Genomic DNA, 18,961 nt, shown 5'->3' with positions numbered 1-18,961 from the left:
ATTAATTCCTCCTAAGATAAAACAAATTAACTATTAAAGAAGTAGGGGCACCTCAAACTTCAATAATTTCAGCGAACTCAAAAACCAGCAATGAGAGCACACACACAAACCAGTTGATAAAAAATTTATTTGTAAGAAAATGTATGCAAAAGAGAGAAAAATTTAAGTGTTTGAAAAATGAAAGAAGTATATATTATAGCCAATTGCAGAAAGTGTGAGCAACAAGTGTGAACACACCTGTTCAAAACGTTTGTGTCTTTTGGGAAAAGAAGTGTCTGTTCGAAAGGAACATGTCCATTCTGAGCGACTTTACCTTTAGGCGAATTTTCAAATAATTTTGTTATGCGAAATTAATTCCTTTAATTAATTAATTAACATTTTGAAATAATTTTAAGAAAAAAGGAAATTAATTAATGAGATTGATTAAATAAATTTTGCCTAAACAAATTATCAATCAATCACATGCCGAGGCCGAGCGAGCAACGACGCGGCACGAGGGGGCACCTTCTACTTAACCCTTTAAGAGCTAAAGTAAGTGTTTCCCAATATAAGGACAAATCGTTTCCTTTTCTTCTACACCAATATGAGAGAAATTACTTTTCATTTGAATGACTTTTCATTTTCCCTCCAAATTGGTTCCTCCACGTTTCCCAATTTATCATTCATGCTTATTTCTCATTTACACCTTGCTTAAACCCAACAGTGTTTCATAGTTTTAAAAAAAGGTAGCATGGCTTATAGTTTACAAATAGTTGGGGTGGTCCAACTATAGTTGTTATGATCAGAGGCGGATTTAAAATTAGAAATTTATACACTTTTAAGACGACCTTAAATTATTAATATTATTATTAGTGAGTTTGCATTCAAATATTCATGTATAGAGACACATATTTGTGATGAGACCACTGTATCTTGTTTTTTTTTTAAAAAAAACTTTACTATTATGCTATAATTGGAATCATACCCTCTTGATGGACCACTTCCATTTAGGATGATGAACAAAAATATATAGGGAAAAGGTAGAAGTACCTCCCTAGACTATGACCCAAATTCGAGAGTCACACCTTAACTAATTAAACTAAGGTCCTATTACCCTCCTGAACTCATTTTTTTTTTGTAATTTTGTACACCTTTTTGGCTTACGTGGCATTCAAATATATCCATGCGCCTCAACTACATGGAGTCACGGGGTGTGCCACATAAGCCAAAAGGTGTACAATATTATATATAAAATGAATTTAGGGGGTAATAGGACCTTAGTTTAGTTAAGGTGTGTCTCTGAGATTTCGGTCATAGTCTAGGGGGTACTTGTGCCTTCTCCCAAATATATATGCAAAGTTGTAGAAAACCTATCGAATTATTGCAAATATGGACCACCTTTTATAACTTGAATATCTCATATTGTCCTTGATGACCTTTTCCAATGCCTTCATCTATATATTTATATATATAGCTTTTGCATGAGCATAGTATATACATATATAGCCCTTTTTTACAAAGGAAAATTTCTATTTGTATATTGAAATTAATATGCAACGCCAAGCCGCCTCCATGAAGAGAAATCTCTTCAATCAGGTCTTATATATTTTCTTTCATATTATAACATATATTTGGAGATTTGATTATTTTGTAGATTGAAACTCTACGTATATTGGTGTGTAGGACTATCTAGATGAACAATTTAATGAGCTAGAAGAACTGCAAGATGATGATAACCCTAACTTCGTGGAGGAAGTTGTTAACCTTTTCTTCACGGATTCAGTTAGATTGATTCGTAATGTTGATCTTGCTCTGTAAGTAATATTACAATTCTCATTTTATTTTATAATATTACAACTAGTTATGATGTTTCTTTCGTTAGTACTAATGTTTTTATCAGAAATAATTGTGTGTAAATTTTGAGTGATTTATTTTTTTGAATAATCAAAAGATTTTGTAATGGTTTGACGCAAATAATTATGAATTCTGTGGATAATAATGCATATTTTGTACGTACTTAGGGCAAATGAACCTTACGATTTTGGTAGGCTGGATGATTTGATGCACCAATTCAAGGGCAGCAGCTCAAGGTACAATTTCTAATTATTTTAATATCATACTCTTATATAACAAGGCATATAGTTCAGCATGATCTTTATTTTGTTTAATTCTCTGTGTAAATGTTGATTTACCTACTTCAAGCCTTGTAGTTAAAGTTGGAAATTACATAAATTGTATAATAAATCACATAATAATTTAAAATATTCAAAAATCATATAAAAAATTGATTGACTTTTCAAATTTTATTTGTTTCACATAAATTAAGATTAAAATGAATAATATTATTGTTCCTGTGCTACGCACCGGATCCCATATCTAGTAATATAACTAGGGATGGCAATGGGGTGGGGCGTATGTGGGATGGGGTGGTTTTAAGGCTATGTGGGGCGGGGCGGGTTTAAGGTTTTGCGGGGCGGGTTGAAGTGGGTTTTTTTAAAATTTATGTGGGGCGGGGCGGGTTGCGGGTATATGTGATTTCATGTGGGTTCAAACTTAATTTTAACTTCTTTCATGTTATAAGAGTGATAGAGCATTATTTATTAAAATAATTTCTTTAAAACTACTAAAATATTCAAGATAGTAAATGAAAATGGATCAATAAAAAATAATACAATTTCTTACATGTTTCCAATTGACTTCTAAAAAATAAAATTTTAAGTCACTATCCTATTAAATTAATACAACTTAATGAAAAAATGAATTTCTTTTTTATGAATTTTATTTTTATTATCAAACTTAACTAGAAAAAGAAAATATTAAAAAAATTATGCGGAGCGAGTTCATGCGGGGAGGGTCTATGCGGAGCGAGGCGGAACGAATTACAAATTATGCGAATTAAGCTCGACCTGCCCCACCCCACCTCGCACCGCCCCATTGCCATCCCTAAATATAACATGTTTACGTTTAATTAAATTGTGCCGTTATTTTTATTTAAATTAATAAAGGAGGAACACATGCACGTTAAAGTATGTCAGTTTGGCATAATTTTTAAGGCAAGTAAAGTTGGGTTGTTTGTTTCCTAAAAAAGATAAACATTTTCCTTGTTTGTTAGACATATTTTGTGTGGTTAGAAAATTACTCCCTCCGTTCACTTTTACTTTTCACATTTTATCTTGACATACATATTCATTAAAAAAATAATTATTAATATAGGTATTTTACTAAACTAACCATATTAAATGATGTCTTGAAAAATGATTTGAAAAATAAGTATTTAATGCTGAGGGTAAAATATGGATAAAAAATATTATCTTTTCTTTATGATATGTCAAAAAGGACAAGTAAAAATGAAAATCTATTTTAAGAATAAATAATAAGTAAAAGTGAATGGATGGAGTATTTGTTTTCTCAATTTTTGTCCCTTACTTGATCATGAATATGAATATTAATATTTCCCTCTCAATCTTTATATATATTTCATATATATTCCAATATTCTTTTTTTTCTTCTTTCTTTTTGTATGTTATTGACACATATTCTAAAGCTCTTCCATGTTTATAAAAGTATTCCCTTCATTCATGCTTACCGGACCCTTCACTTACTTTTTTGCACACCTCATAAGGGTGTTTTTGTTACGGGCTGCTATAGATAAAAGATATTTAAGTGATTAATATGTTTTTTGAGATTAACTTTTTAATTTTAAATAGTTAATTATATTATTTTAGTGTAAATATAATTAATATTTATAATTAAATGTGAGATAAAATAAAATAACCTCTTAAGAAATAATAAATAAAATATATATTTATTATATAGTCTCAAAGGACTTAACACATGTTAAATTACTCAAAAAGATAATTTGGTGAAAAAATTAATGTAAATAACTTCCAAATACAAGTTAAATTACTGTAATCGTGTATATAACTTAAACTAATATTACCAAGTGAAAGCACAATTATCGATGGGTAAATATTTTGTACTAATTTTGCTACAGCATTGGTGCCAAAAGAGTGAAAAGAGAGTGCTCTCAGTTCCAGGAGTATTGCAATGAGAGAAATATCGATGGGTAAATATTTTGACATCATTTATTATCTTAGTGGATATTCACATTAGCGATTCATCATGTGCAGTGACAAATTTAAAATTTAAAATCGATAAATTCTATGTGACAATTTTTAACACATAGTTAGATGCATGTGTAACATATTTCAGGTGCAAGAGGGCATTCCAAGGGGTGAAACAAGAATATGCTACTCTAAAAACTAAGCTTGATGCTTATTTTCAGGTTTCAGCCTTTATATATCTCTCGTAAAGTTTGTAGCGACATAGAATCTAATGACAATTAACTAATGCTGATAAAGACTTTAAACACTGTTTGTTAATATATATATTTATTGCTGCTAAATTTTTGAACATTTTAATTGTAGGTAGCAAGAGAAGCCTCTTGAATAGTCCCATCCATGGATTGCATCAAGTATCTGTCAAAGAGTATATTATATTATATACATGTTATAATCAAATAAAATTATGCAGGACATTTCAAAATGTTGGGGCACTGTATACTTATAAAAACCTGTTGTTTCTGTTTATTGATAAATAAAAATAATAATCTTATGTTTATCTTTTCAAGATCCTTTATCAAAGTAAATATAGTTGTAACCTCAATTTCCAAACACCATACTCTCAAATGTATTAGTAGTACGTAGTTCGGCAAAATGAATCCATATTTTGATAATCTATTCAACTCACTCATATTTTAGTGGATTAGGTGAAATGATTTTTTAAATAGATGAATATGAATTTATATCCATAAAAATATAGAAATTCATAGATAAAATATGAATTAACCGAGTGGGTTAAGTTTTATGATGCCTCTAATCCAAGGAATAGAACTGAACTCTTTGGAATAATTATTTACTAAATAAAATAAAAAACGTGTTCCACCTTATTCTAAAATATGAAAAATAGAAAACATGGGGGGCAGAACCGCAGAAGAGGGTTGTGCATACTGTCTTTTTTTTTGTCAGGAATTCACATTGGAGTCCCGATTAAATTCGGATTGCGCACTGCATGGTTCATTCAGGGGTATCGCTTCCAACATGATTTTTTTCATACTCAAGACTAGAAATCGAAACTTCTGATTAAGAATGGAGTAGTCTCACTACTGCACCACAACCCATATTGGTGACCATGTATACTGTCACGATACTCATATCATTGACTTCTCCCTCTCGAATTTTAACAAAGAGTTTATAAAAATCAATGCAACCAACATTTGTATAAAGTAGCAAGCAATTATATCAAATCGTATTCTTTAACATTTGAAATGAAAAGGCAAATATAACATGTTGCTGTGGTGTATATATAGTACCATAGATTAAAGTAAATTATCGTTGAAAAACAAAATAATAAAGATTAACAAAAAAGTATTTAAGTTGAGATATAGATATCTCGCTCTTTTTAGTGAAGGAGATTCAAGTTCACTATGACATAATCTATATTGATCCAACATTATATCTCTCTTAACTTGCTCCCTCCATTTTACAATAGTTCAACAACGCCGTATAACCTAAACAACTCCGGATTAGTTGAAGAGTACTCCAAAGTTCCATTATTTGAATACATTTTTTCAAAATAAAATTACTCTTTTGTATGTAGTGAATTAGTTGAAGACTTAAAAAGATATTTTTTCTTAAGTCTCTCTTTCACTACACTAATAATATAATTAGGCTCATCCACTTCTCATCTTTTTTCTATATATATTCTTATATACAATGCGATGACAAATCATCACTATTTATAGGTGATGAATTCTTACTTGCAATGAATAAGAAGATTATGGGGTAGTAAATTAGGTAAATGAATGACCTATATGTTATATAAAAATAATTGACCACATTCTTGTCAATTTATAGAACTAAAATATGCACTTTAATATTAAAATGTTATGCTCCAACATTCTCCCACTCATTTTAATATTAAGAAAATAGAGTTTCACCAATTTAATTAAAGAGAGATTATTATGCACAATGAACGTGTATTCTGCATTAAATCTTCACTTACTAAAATATTAACCTTTACTCCATAGTCTAGTGGTCTCAGATTTGAACTAAGACTGTTTAAGAGAAATAAATTATCAATGCTTACACACAATAATCAAGATATTGACATAAGCCTTTTTAGCCAACACATTACAGCCTTGTGTTATCTCAATTTTCATAAGTAGTTTTGAGGATAAGTCCAATTCTCATAGGAAGCGGTCTACTTCCACACTCACATAGGTGATATTTGTCAAGAGTGCTCCTATAATTACGACATCCCACTCGTACGAGGTACAAACTTTTATTAAGAGTTCTTAAACTCAACCTCCATAAATCATTACAAAATAAAAACACTTACATCATAAAGAGAGAATAAAATAAATTTATAGTGCATGCATTTCACAACAAGTCATCATATACATGACATTTTTTATTAAACCTAGTTATAGGATCTCTAGTCCAAAGGTTGGGTTTCTGTAATGGTCTGATTCCATCGTTAGGGAAAAGCCATTGGGAAAAGAATTGGACCAGAAAAACTTTTGAGTAGTAACTTGAAATTTCCTAGCCTAGTCCAGATTTGGACGAAAACGGAGTCAGGCGAGTATAAGAAAATCTGGTAATGAATGAAAAGTGTAATAATGAAATTGATTGCATGAGTGGATAGCTAAGACGTTAAAGAACCCGTACGACTTTACGAAAATGAATTCGGGCGAGTAGAACTCCCGAAATTGATCTTAGCGTGAACGGGTGTTTTCTGAGTGTCGTGGGATGAAAGTGTGTTGTGAAATGGGGGTTTGGAGCTCTTAATTCGACATTCTGTTTCCGTGCAAGCCGCTGTGGCAAGATTATTCCCGCCAGGGCGAGGCCGCTGTGGTGGGCTGGGGGCCGCCATAGCGGGACAGTCACGATTTAAGTCAGAAATAAACCCCAAAATCGTTTTATTCTGCAAGTTTCGACTTTGAGAGCTAGGAGACGACCCCATGTACTTTCTTGATAGTTTTCCACCATTCTTGAGGCTAAATGTAAGGTTTTAACTCCCCGAATCTATTTTTCGATCCGTAGATTGTAAATTCGTGGGTGATTATTGATGGGGGAGGGTTTCGATTTGGAAATTATGGTGGAAAAAGCCCTAATCTGGGTATTAGGATCTTGGGTTGGTCTAGAGTTATTGTTTGTAGACCTAGAACAAGCGGAAAGACTCCAAAAAGGGAAGATTCAAGTGCCTTAGGGGATTCAAGCTTGGATTCGAGGTAGGTGATGGTTATGATTTCATGTTGGTGTGATATATGTTTGTAATTGCTCATTATAATGCATGTATGTATGAGAATGTTGCATTATTGATCACCCTAATCGTAAATGAGGATAGTTGAATAATTGTACGCAATGAATCACCTCTTGTTGTATGATTGTGAGAATATACATTGTGATTGTGATTATGGTTTGTTGAATGGATCGGGTGTTACGTTCTGACACACTAACTTGGATCGGTTGCCACGTTTCGGCATAAATATGGGATCGATTGCCACGGTCTGGCATAATTATGGGATTGGTTGCCACGTTCAGGCATAAACATTGGATCGGGTACCACGAACCGGTACACTAACAGTTTGGGTGTGGGTTTTATGAGAGGACCATTGAATTGGGTTTCGTGAGAGGACTATTGAATTGTGTTGTGTATCTACTTGTGATGATTTCGTTCATATCTAATGATGATTGATATTGGAAGACTATATGTTGCTCTAAATTGATATAACTGTGATATGTGAGAATCGTAAAAATGTTCGTTATTCGTAATAGTTGACTAATACTGTATATGTTTGGTATATGCATGTTTTATAATGATTGTGGTTACTTGTGTGTGTTTCACTTATTGGGATAGTCGCGCGATCCTACTAGTACACTGTGGTTGTGTACTGATACTGCACTTGTTTGTTCTTTATTGAGTACAGGGCATCTTCAGGCGGCTATTGATAAACCTCAGCTATGTGACTATTGAGTGTGACCAGATTCAAGGGTGAGCCAGTTCTTTCATGCTGTCATGGATCTTTCTTGCTTAAGTGCACCCTTTTCGGACTTAGACTATTTGTTTAAGGTGTTTTGTTTAGTTTCGGGGTTGTACTCCTTGTTCTTAGACTTGTCGTTAGTAGAGTTTTGATACAATGACTTTCAGGTTCTAAGAGTTGAATTTCCGCATTAGTTTGGTTAGTTAATTGTTTAAACCTTTGGAGTTTATGGGGACTCCATTTTTAATGTCATTTAAACATGCTTTTGTATCTTTAAATGCGTAGTTTTTGGTTAAGTTGTTTAGTATGGGTTGTAGTAATGGTTCTCCCATATGAGGGTTAGTGTGGGTGCCAATCACGACGGTCTGGGTCGTGACAAAGTTGGTATCAGAGCCCTAGGTTCGTTGATCTCATTGTACCAAAATGAGTTTAGTAGAGTCACATGAAACAGTACGATGACGTCCGTACTTTTCTTCGAGAGCTATAGGACTTTAGGAAAAAATTACTTCTTTCTACTCCTTTATGCTATGACTTGAATCCAATTGGTATCTAGGTGATACAAATTGACATATTTCCTCCTCCACTTTATGGTCCGAACTAGAGCAACAAAAGTGGTAACACCATCACTAGCAAGAGAGGATGTGTATAGACTACCGACATTTGAATAGGGTCACCATTCAAAACAAGTATCCATTGCCTCTGATAGATGACCTTTTTTACCAATTGCAAAGTGCATCGGGTTTCTCTAAGATTGATCTAAGGTCTGGTTACCATTAGTTAAAGATTGATGCGGTTAAGAATTGGGTTCGACCAAGTTCTATGATTGAAATTAGCAGTTTTGTGGGGCTCGCTAGCTACTATTATCGTTTGTGGTATGAGTTGAGTCCAATTGGTATCTCCCAATTCCAATTGGTATCTCAACGAAGTGAACTAGACGTCGTAGTCACGACTGAAGGGACACAATCAAGTTAATTGGAACTGAGAAGGTTCCAATTGGTATCTGGCCTTAGGGGTCGTATAATGCATAAATGATCAGTAACAGTCGTCTATGGAACAAACTATTTAAAGAATTTGAACTTATCCGCAAGTTATAACTGCTTGAGTATCGTGGAACTTGTTGTGAAAGGAAGGTCACAACTAAGTTCGATGCAAGGGTCTAGATAATGTACGATGTGATTCGTAAGAAAGATCTGGACATGTCTTGCGCTTGAGTAATAATCGCGTGAGTGTCTGGGTGTATCCTGGGGATGTGTGGGTTATGGTGTTGAATTAATGAGAATGAGTTGAATTGTGTATCGTTGGATAGACTCGGTAGACAATGATTATCCTAGTTCAGAGGATTATCCTAAATTGCTCAGTAAATCTGAAACCCGTTGGGAGATTTAGAAAAGAGAAAAACCCCAGAAAAATTTATTGCATGGGTACTGTTTTCGTCTGAGCCGCTGGGTGGGATCTTTCCGCCAGTGCGAGGCCGCCAGAGCGGGACAGGGCGAGACAGAATCTTAACCATGTCTCCTCTATTTTTCCCAGGTCTCCTTATAGAACCCGAATCAAATCTGAACTAACCTCCGCGATCTAATTCACTGTTCAACAATTGAATATAAGTTATAAAATGTGTTAAAATTGTGGAGAACTTAGGTATATGAGGAGGAAATCAGCGAGGCTGTGGAGGCCGGGGAAATGGTAATGTAGGCAGATGAGTAGTGCAGCCAGGCGAGGAGGTTGCCCGTCAAGATGACAGGGCTCAGTTATATGTTTTTCTAGGCAGGACCTAGTTTGAGGTGTGTGATGTAGTGGTCACTAGTGCTACTCTTGTCTGTGCCTGGATGACTATTGTTTTGTTTGATCCGGGTTCTACTTATTCGTATGTGTTAGTTCAATTGTCTTGGGATTTAATGTGGTTTGTGATATACTTAATGCCCCCATCCATGTTTCTACCCCAATTGAAGAGTCAGACATAGTCACCCACGTACATCGTGTTGTCCTGTTGTGTTTATGGATTTTTCAGATTTGGGTTGATTTGGTTATGCTGGATATGACTGACTTGATATAATCTTAGGCATGACTTGGTTGTCCACCTATTATACCGGGCTTAATCGTAATACTAAGTCGGTAACTCTAGAGATCCCCAGTAGGGAAAGATTAGAGTGGGATGGGGTGTACAATCCTAAGTCAGCCAAGGTCATATCTTTCGTGCGGGGTAGGAAACTGGTGGGGCAGGATTGTTTGGCGCAATTGGCTCATAATCGGGATGTTGAGGTCGAATCCCCCTCTATTGAGTCTATTCCTGTGGTGTCAGTATTGAGAGAGCTTAAAGCTCAAATCCAAGGGCTTCTTGATAATTGAGTGAAGGCAATTGAAGTATTTTGATAAGAAAGTGCGCATAAAAATTGGGTTAGCCCTCTGAATTTGATGAGTATACCTGAGTTTGAGGTGTCGTGTTGATGAAAGGTTGGCTTCGTAGTGATAGTCAAGGCTGACTAAGCGTAATGGTAATAAGAGTTCGTGATGGATTGTGACGGGATGCAACTATATAATAAAATTGTTGGTTAAACGAATTTATGTATAGTAATTATGACTTGTGAGTATCTAAGGTTGTTGTTTTCTAATATTGGTGAGTAACGTGGTTGTATGGAAAGTTTTAAGAGATGGTGGGACACCATACGAATAGAAATTAAAGAGCTAGAGTCAAAATGAAGAAAAATATAGTAGAAGGTAGTACAACTTTTAGAGAGAGGCGAGAGCAAGAATATTTTATTGGATTCTTAAGGCTAAAGAGGTATCTTTAGAGGGGTAGATAATTGGGTTTAGAGACGCGTGATTTCATTGTTTTGTTATGGCTATGGTAATAGTGCCATGGGTCCATCAGATGGGTTAAAAACTATTGAAAAAGACTTGAGAAAGGATTGTGCAGACATTAGCTTGAGCGTGATGATAAGTGCTTGTTTTTGTTTTTGAGTTTAGTAATGAGTACGATTGGATTGTTACCGAAAAATATTATAAGATCAATGGAGATGCGATCGATGATAAGCGAAGATCCATGATTTCATAAAAATCATCAAGGTATAAGCTAATATTGATAGATAAGGGTATTGTGTTATACAATTGAGTTACAATTAAGAGTTTTCATTGTAAGTCTACATTCGCGGTGATATATTTTGTCAAGGTACGAATTTGTAAGGTGAGAAATGATCAATTGTATCAGGTAGTGAACCTTTGAAAGGATTTACACTTGGTTTGAGTCGTAAAGTTTATTACTTTTGATTGTTAAAGTATCTAAGAAATGGTTTCATTTTAAAGTGTTGGTTTATACTAGCTATGCTCTTGTGTGTTTTTACTTTTGTGGGTGGATCCCTAGTGGTGGATCAGGGGTACCAAATCCTGCGATGTTCTCTTGGTTGAGTGGGAAGATAGTGAAGACTTGGTTATTTTAGATGACATATTTGGCGTTGTCTTGAGTTGTTAAAATATTTCAATGGTTCTACATGTACCACCTTGCTTATGACAGTTCATAGAAGAGCTACCATGTGTAATTATGGTTGTCCAATAATCTTAATATTCATCTAGTCGTCAAGGTCATGTATTGATTGTGTGTGGGTGGATGTGGGGATCATTGGGTCCAATTCTACTGTTCTTAAAGGCAATCTACAATCATAATTGCTAAATCTAGCGTTCGATAGTATAGATAGAGGGCTTTATGCTTGGACATATCCCTCGATGAGTATCTGATGTCTAAAGATCAAATTTTGTAACTTAAGCTCATAGAAATTTATGTTGTGAGAAGGAGATGTTGATAAGAACTATGATTGGTTGAGTATTATGAGTGTGTGTTGGTTGGTTCAGGTCCACCTCTAATTGTAGCAAGTATTGATTTGAAATTTTATCATGCTTAAGTGCTAAATGATTCGTCCGAATGATTGATTCAAGGTCCTTGATAACATGTTGTAGACGTGTGTACGATTAACTTTGGTGGTTGTTGGGAACCACTTTGTTATTTGTTAAGTGTACATACAACAATAATTATCACTCGAGTATTGTGATGACTTCATTGAGGCATTGTATGAGAGGATGTGTAGATCACTCATAGGGTGGTTTGGGGCTGAAGATGTAAAACCTTTGGGAGTTGATTTGGTGAAGGATGCTCAGGATAAGGTGAGAAATAGCCAAGCTAAGCTTCTAGCAGCCCAAAGTCGACGGAAAAAGTATGCGGGACAAGTATCCCCAGTGATTCGACGATTCAAATACTACTCTACTCTTACTTTAGCCAGTCTTTCCTAGTTGATCACTCGAGGACGAGTGATGGTGTCACACCCCAAGCCTACAACCCGGATGTGACTGGCACTCGAGAACCATTGTTGGCTCCAAACGAACCCTTCGCCTGACTTACTTACTCAGCGGAAGACTCTAAGCATTATTACAATGATCAAATGCACTTACTCAATTGTTGAATAATATAAATTAGAATGTTTAAAATCCAACATTCAACTTGGCCAAAATGGCAACTCAAGTCTTAACATATGAAATGATAATGTAAAGACAACTGAACTACTAACTGTCTATGAAGCCTCTAAAACAAAGAGGGATGTCGGGGCAAGATCCCCAATCATCCTAACAATGAAATACTGAAAGCAAAGCAAAAGGAGTCCTCCGCAATGCAATGAGGCTTACCAACTGACTCTTAGTGATCAACTGGATCAACGAGGCGCTGAGTGATGATCCTAGTTACCTGCGTCTGCATCATAAGAAGATGTAGGCCAACTGGCATTATTACATTAAATGTACGAGTATGCTAGTTGGAATGTTAAACACAACATAGGCTTGAAAAGAATCTGAAAGGAATGCTTACCTTGGCTTTACTCAACTCCTGAATAACTTAACTTATTATAAAGCAATAAAGCATATGCAATATATAGAAAGCTTGTAAAAATAGTGGAAAACAACTTATTTCGTTAAAGAAAATGCAATAACAAACTCAACTTTACTCATATAATGAAGTAATATAGTTTATGTGGGAGTTTCTCTAACCGACAACCACCACTATGAGCCTAAGTGGTGATACAACGTCTTGCCCACGCTGCCAGAACTGTCCTATACTTTGCCGTCATATAGAACGCTTAACTAAGTGGATCCACTAGTCTATGCTAAAAAGCAACTTAAGGAGTCATCTAAAAAGTATGATCATTTACTACCCATGATGGCTACATGGTTTATGGAGACTTGATTTAATATGAACTCACATTCCCATATTGATGCTCAATACTACTCCCAAAATATACTTAGCTCATATGTTTTTAAAACAAACTTCTTTCTTTTGTTTGAGATAATTACTCAAAACTTAACTTAAAAGCTCTCTTGGAATCGATGTTCTCTTTCTTGCTCAAATGTGAAAACATTTTAAAACTCTTTGGGAATACATAGTCCTCATATACTTCTTTGAATAAATGAACTTCAATCTTTACTCTTTACTCTTTACTAAACTTGAAATTTAAGTTTTAAAACAAAGTTAAAACGTTTGTGAAAGACTTTTGAAAACTTTATAAACTTCTCTTTCACTTGCTTCTTAACTTCTAGACTTGACTCTTAACTTTCCTTGAATTGAATTATGGATTCAAGGTTCATGATATCATGTTTATGGATGATTTAATGATGTTTAGATGTACCTATGAGTGTTGGAATCAACTAGAAAACATAGGTACATTGCTAAGTAACTAGTGCAGAAAGTTGGGGAAGAAATGGGAAGAACTGGCGTCCTTGGCGCTCTGAGAGGCGCGGGGCGCCAGAGGGTGAAAATCAGAGATATTCCTGGGGAACTCTGGCTGGCGCGGCGCCCTAAGGGTGAAACTTCAGAGAGCCTTTTGGAGAGTGCTGGATGGCGCGACGCCCCATCCCTTTTCCCAGGTGTTTGACGACTTTTCTTCTCCATGTTTCATCTCTAAACTCAATTGGTTATTTCCCCCAAACACTTAGAATCATTTATACCCTTAATATACATCAGATAGATTATACTCAAAAACACAACTAAAAACATGAATCAATCTCAAGAAAACTCCAACAACACAACCCACAAGGATTCAAACGAACTTCATCAAGAATTCAAGGGATTTACTTTCGAATCTAATAAACTTTGCTGAATTGAATCATGATTGGCGCGTGGATGAACTAACCCATCGCTATGTGATCTCACATACCTCATAGGGATCACCCCTTGACGAAATCCACAAGCTAAACTCGAACGTTCTTGACGATTCTTGATTTCTCCTCTCCTTTCTCCTCTTTTATCTTTTTTCTCCAAGCCCTAGCGTGAACTTCAACTTTTCTAAACTGACTCAAATATGAATTTACCCCAATTAAACTCCTAAAAATGAATTAAAACAATTGGTAAGGAAAAGACTAAAATACCCTTTCAAATTCCGGTTTAGACATTCCTTATTCAAACAAACCAATTTCCAAAAGAGATATCTCACTCATACGAACTCGGAATAGCGCAAACTCGGCGGCATTGCAAAGATTATTCCAAGATATTTCCTACCATATCTTGAAGTACACCTAAACCATCCCGAGCTAGGAGTTATGGCCGTTTGAAGTTGACCAAAACTCAACTTATTCTAACTTGACAAAATTTCCAGATTTTCATTCTTTCCAAAAATGACTATTTCCAATTATTAAATCCTTCTTAGTTATTTCAATTTGTGAGATGTTACAATATCTCCCCTTTGGGAACATTCATCCTAGAATAAGATTACTCTTACTATGCTAAGGGTGTGACATGCAACATTCTGCTCAAACACCCAATCAAGCAATGCAATTACAATATGCTAACTTACAAATAAAAATACAAGAAAAGTATAAGTACCTTAATTCGGAACTTCTCCGGATTCGAAGAGATGTGGATCTCTTCTTCATATCCTCCTTAGCTTCCCAAGTAGCTTCCTCAACAAATTGGTTCCTCCAAAGGACTTTGACTGATGCTACATCTTTTGTTCTCAACTTGCGAACTTGGTGATCTAAAATCTGAACAGGAATCTCCTCATAAGACAAGCTATCCTTGATCCGAATATCTTCGGTTGGTATAATCAATGAAGGATCGCCGATGTATTTCTTCAACATGGAGATGAGAAACACCGGATGAACCGCTGCTAACTCTTGTGGTAGCTCCAACTCTTAAGCTACATTACCTACCCTTTTCGCTATTCTGTAAGGGCCAATATACCTGGGAACTACTCTGAGATGTCTAGCATGATCTCATTCATTCCTCGAATATATTAGTATGTCATCAATGAAGACGATAACAAACATAGCTAAATAAAGTTTGAATACTCTATTTATAAGGTCCATGAATGCTGCAGGCGTATTGGTCAAACCAAAGGACATAACTAGGAACTCATAATGACCATAACGGGTCCTAAATGCTATCTTGGGAATATCACATTCTCTTACTTTCAACTGATGGTAGCCTGATCTGAGATCTATCTTAGAGAAACAAGTAGCATACTGTAGTTGATCGAAAAGATCATCAATTCTTGGAAGAGGATACTTGTTCTTGATGGTAAACTTGTTCAACTGACGGTAATCTATACACATCCTAAGGGAACCATCTTTTTTTCTCACAAATAAGACCAACACGCCCTAAGGTGAGACACTTGTTCGAATAAAGCCCTTATCTACGAGATCTTTTAACTGCTTTTTAAGCTCTTTAAACTCTGTTGGTGCTATTCTATATGGCGGAATAGATATAGGACGAGTATCTGGAAGAATGTCTATATCTGGACGAGTATTCGTGCTCAATACTACTGCTAAAATATACTTAGATCATATGTTTTTAAAACAAACTTCTTTCTTTGGTTTGATATAATTACTCAAAACTTAGCTTAAAAGCTCTCTTGGAATCGATGTTACCTTTCTTGCTCAAATGTGAAAACATTTTTAAAACTCTTTGGGAATACATAGTCCCCTATACTTCTTTGAAGAAATGAACTTCAATCCTTACTCTTTACTCTTTACTCAACTTGAACTTTAAGTTTTAAAACAAAGTTAAAACGTTTGTGAAATAATTTTGACAACTTTATAAACTTATCTTTGACTTGCTTCTTAACTTCTAGACTTGCCTCTTAACTTTCCTTGAATTGAATTTTGAATTCAAGGTTCATGATTTCATGTTTATGGATGATTTCATGATGTTTAGATGTACGTAAGAGTGTTGGAATCAACTAGAAAATATAGGTGCATTGCTATGTAACTATTACGGAAAGTTGGGGAAGAAATGGGAAGAACTAGCGTCCCTGAGGCTCTGAGAGGCGCGGGGAGCCAGAAGGTGAAAATCAGAGACAATCCTGGGGCGCGCTGGCTGGCATGGCTCCCCAAGGGTGAAACTTCAGAGAGCCTTTTGGGGAAAGCTGGCTGGCGCGACCCCCCCCCCCCCCCCTTTTTCTAGGTGTTTGACGACTTTTCTTCTCCGTTTTCATCGCTAAACCCTCTAAACTCAATTGGTTATTTTCCCAAACACTTAGAATCATTTATACCTTCAATATACATCAGATTATACTCAAAAATACAACTAAACATGAATCAATCTCAAGAAAACTCCAACAACACAACCCACAAGGATTCAAACGAACTTCATCAAGAATTCAAGGGATTTACTTTCGAATCTAATAAACTTTACTGAATTGAATCATGATTGGCACGTGGGTGAACTAACCCATCGCTATGTGATCTCACATACCTCGTAGGGATCACCCCTTGACGAAATCCACAAGCTAAAACTCGATCGTTCTTGACGATTCTTAATTTCTCTTCTCCTTTGTCCTCTTTTGTCTTTTCTCCAAGCCCTAGCGTGAACTTCAACTTTTCTAAACTGAATAAAATCTGACTTTACCCCAATTAAACTCCTAAAAACGAATTAAAAAAATTGGTAAGGAAAAGGCTAAAATACCCTTCCAAAATCCGGCTTAGACTTTCCGTATTCAAACAACCCAACTTCCAAAGGGGATATCTCAATCATACGAACTCAGAATCGCGCAAACTCGGCGGCGTTGGAAAGATTGTTCCAAGAGATTTCCTACCATATCTTGAATTACACCTAAATCATCATGAGATAGGAGTTATGGCCGTTTGAAGTTGACCAAAACTCAACTTATTCTAACTTAACAAAATTTCTAGATTTTCATTTTTTCCAAAAATGACTATTTCCAATTATTAACTCTTTCCTAGTTATTTCAATTTGCGAGATGTTACAATATATCCCCCTTCGGAACATTCGTCCTCCAATGAGATTACTCTTACTATGCTAAGGGTGTAACATGCAACATTCAGCTCAAACACCCAATCAATCAATGCAATTACAACATGTTAATTTACAAATAAAAAGCTAAGAAAAGTGTTATTACCTTAATTCGGAACTTTGCCGGATTGGAAGAGATGTGGATATCTCTTCTTCATATCCTTATCTGCTTCACAAATTCGTTCCTCCAAAGGACTTTGAGTGATGCTACCTCTTTTGTTCTCAACTTGCGAACTTGGCGATCTAAATTCTGAACAAAAATCTCCTCATAAGACAAGCTGTACTTGATCCTAATATCTTCGGTTGGTATGATCAATGAAGGATCCCCCATGCATTTCTTCAACATGGAGATGTGAAACATCGGATGAACCGTTGTTAACTCTTGTGGTAGCTCCAACTCATAAGCTACATTACCTACCCTTTTCTCACTATTCTGTAAGGGCCAATATACCGGGGACTAAGCTTCCCCTTCTTACCAAATCTCATAACACCTTTCATGGGTGAAACTTTCAAATACACCAAATCATCTACTTCAAACTCTAACTCCCTACTCCTAAAATCAGTGTAGGATTTCTGACGACTCTGTGCCGTTTTCAATCTCTCTTGAATCACTTTCACCTTCTCCATAGCTTGATGAACTAAATCAGGTCCTATCAACCCAGCTTCACCAACTTCAAACCATCCAACAGGAGATCTGAATCTTTTCCCATAAATAGCATCATAAGGAGATATTTGGATGCTAGAGTGGTAACTATTATTGTAAGCAAATTTCGATGAGAGGTAGGTGATCATCCCAATTACCTTTGAAATCGATCATGCACGCCCTCAACATATCCTCTAAGGTATGAATAGTGCGCTCTGCTTGCCCATCAATCTGAGGATGAAATGCGGTACTTAAGTTCATCTTTGAATCCAAGCCTTTTTGGAATGACTTCCAAAACTGTGTAGTAAATTGCGCACCTCTGTCTAAAATAATATAGACCGGAACCCCGTGAAGTCTTACCACCTTTTCAAGATACAACTTAGCATAATCTTCTGCTGAATGGGTAGTCTTTACCGACAAAAACTGTGCTGAATTTGTCATTCTGTTGACAATCACCAAAATAGAATCATGCTGCCTGTGAGACCTTGGTAAACGTGTGATGAAATCCATATTAATCATCTCCCACTTCCATTCTGAAAGTTCTATATTCTGAGCAAAACCACTGGGCCTTTGATGTTCTACTTTAACTTGTTGGTAATTACAAACTTTGCAATGCCCTTCTTCATGCTACTCCACTAATAAACCTCTCTCAAATCACGATACATCTTTGTGGAACCCGGATGAATGGAATATTTGGAGCTATGAGCTTCCTCCATGATCCTCTCTTGGAGTTCATCCACCCTTGGTACGCACAATCTACCTTGATACCTCAATACACCATCTCCCCCTTGTTCAAAAGCCATAACTTTCTGCTTATGAACATTTGCCTTAAATTAAAGAAAAATGGTATCTTGGTCCTGCTTTTCTTTTACTTCTGACACTAATGATGAATCAACCCCAATCATCACCAGTACTCCTCCTTCTGTGGAATCCATTAGTCGAACTTCCAAGCATGCAAGTCGGTGCACATCTTTTGCTAACTCTTTCTTATCTTCCTCAAAATGGGCGGTACTAC

General features: G+C 35.6%; 1 protein-coding gene across 2 annotated transcripts; it reads left to right on the top strand.

Moving 5' to 3' along the window:
* The first annotated feature begins 1,475 nt into the window (after positions 1-1,475).
* Positions 1,476-4,529, top strand: LOC102589200 (pseudo histidine-containing phosphotransfer protein 2-like). Of its 2 annotated transcripts, XM_006364659.2 has the most exons (6): positions 1,477-1,575; positions 1,663-1,793; positions 2,001-2,069; positions 3,974-4,045; positions 4,192-4,264; positions 4,407-4,529. In XM_006364659.2, exons 1-6 carry the CDS (start codon positions 1,531-1,533, stop codon positions 4,425-4,427), a joined length of 411 nt encoding a protein of 136 aa, XP_006364721.1. In that variant the 5' UTR covers positions 1,477-1,530; the 3' UTR covers positions 4,428-4,529. The 2 variants fall into 2 exon arrangements, with proteins under 2 accessions (XP_015159552.1, XP_006364721.1); XM_015304066.1 differs by lacking the exon at positions 3,974-4,045 and having other exon boundaries at positions 1,476-1,575.
* The last annotated feature ends 14,432 nt before the right edge of the window (positions 4,530-18,961 follow it).

The sequence above is a fragment of the Solanum tuberosum genome, unplaced genomic scaffold, assembly GCF_000226075.1.
Source record: "Solanum tuberosum cultivar DM 1-3 516 R44 unplaced genomic scaffold, SolTub_3.0 scf00509, whole genome shotgun sequence".
In the NCBI taxonomy this organism is placed as follows: Eukaryota; Viridiplantae; Streptophyta; class Magnoliopsida; order Solanales; family Solanaceae; genus Solanum; species Solanum tuberosum.
This window is presented reverse-complemented; position numbering and strand designations above follow the sequence as displayed.

What these genes read in the sequence shown, in the direction of transcription:
- LOC102589200 (XM_006364659.2), top strand. Translation starts at nt 1,531, where the DNA reads ATGCAACGCCAAGCCGCCTCCATGAAGAGAAATCTCTTCAATCAG. An exon ending in CGTAATGTTGATCTTGCTCT is followed by an intron (nt 1,794 to 2,000) that starts GTAAGTAATATT and finishes GTACGTACTTAG; the next exon opens with GGCAAATGAACCTTACGATT. An exon ending in TTCAAGGGCAGCAGCTCAAG is followed by an intron (nt 2,070 to 3,973) that starts GTACAATTTCTA and finishes ATTTTGCTACAG; the next exon opens with CATTGGTGCCAAAAGAGTGA.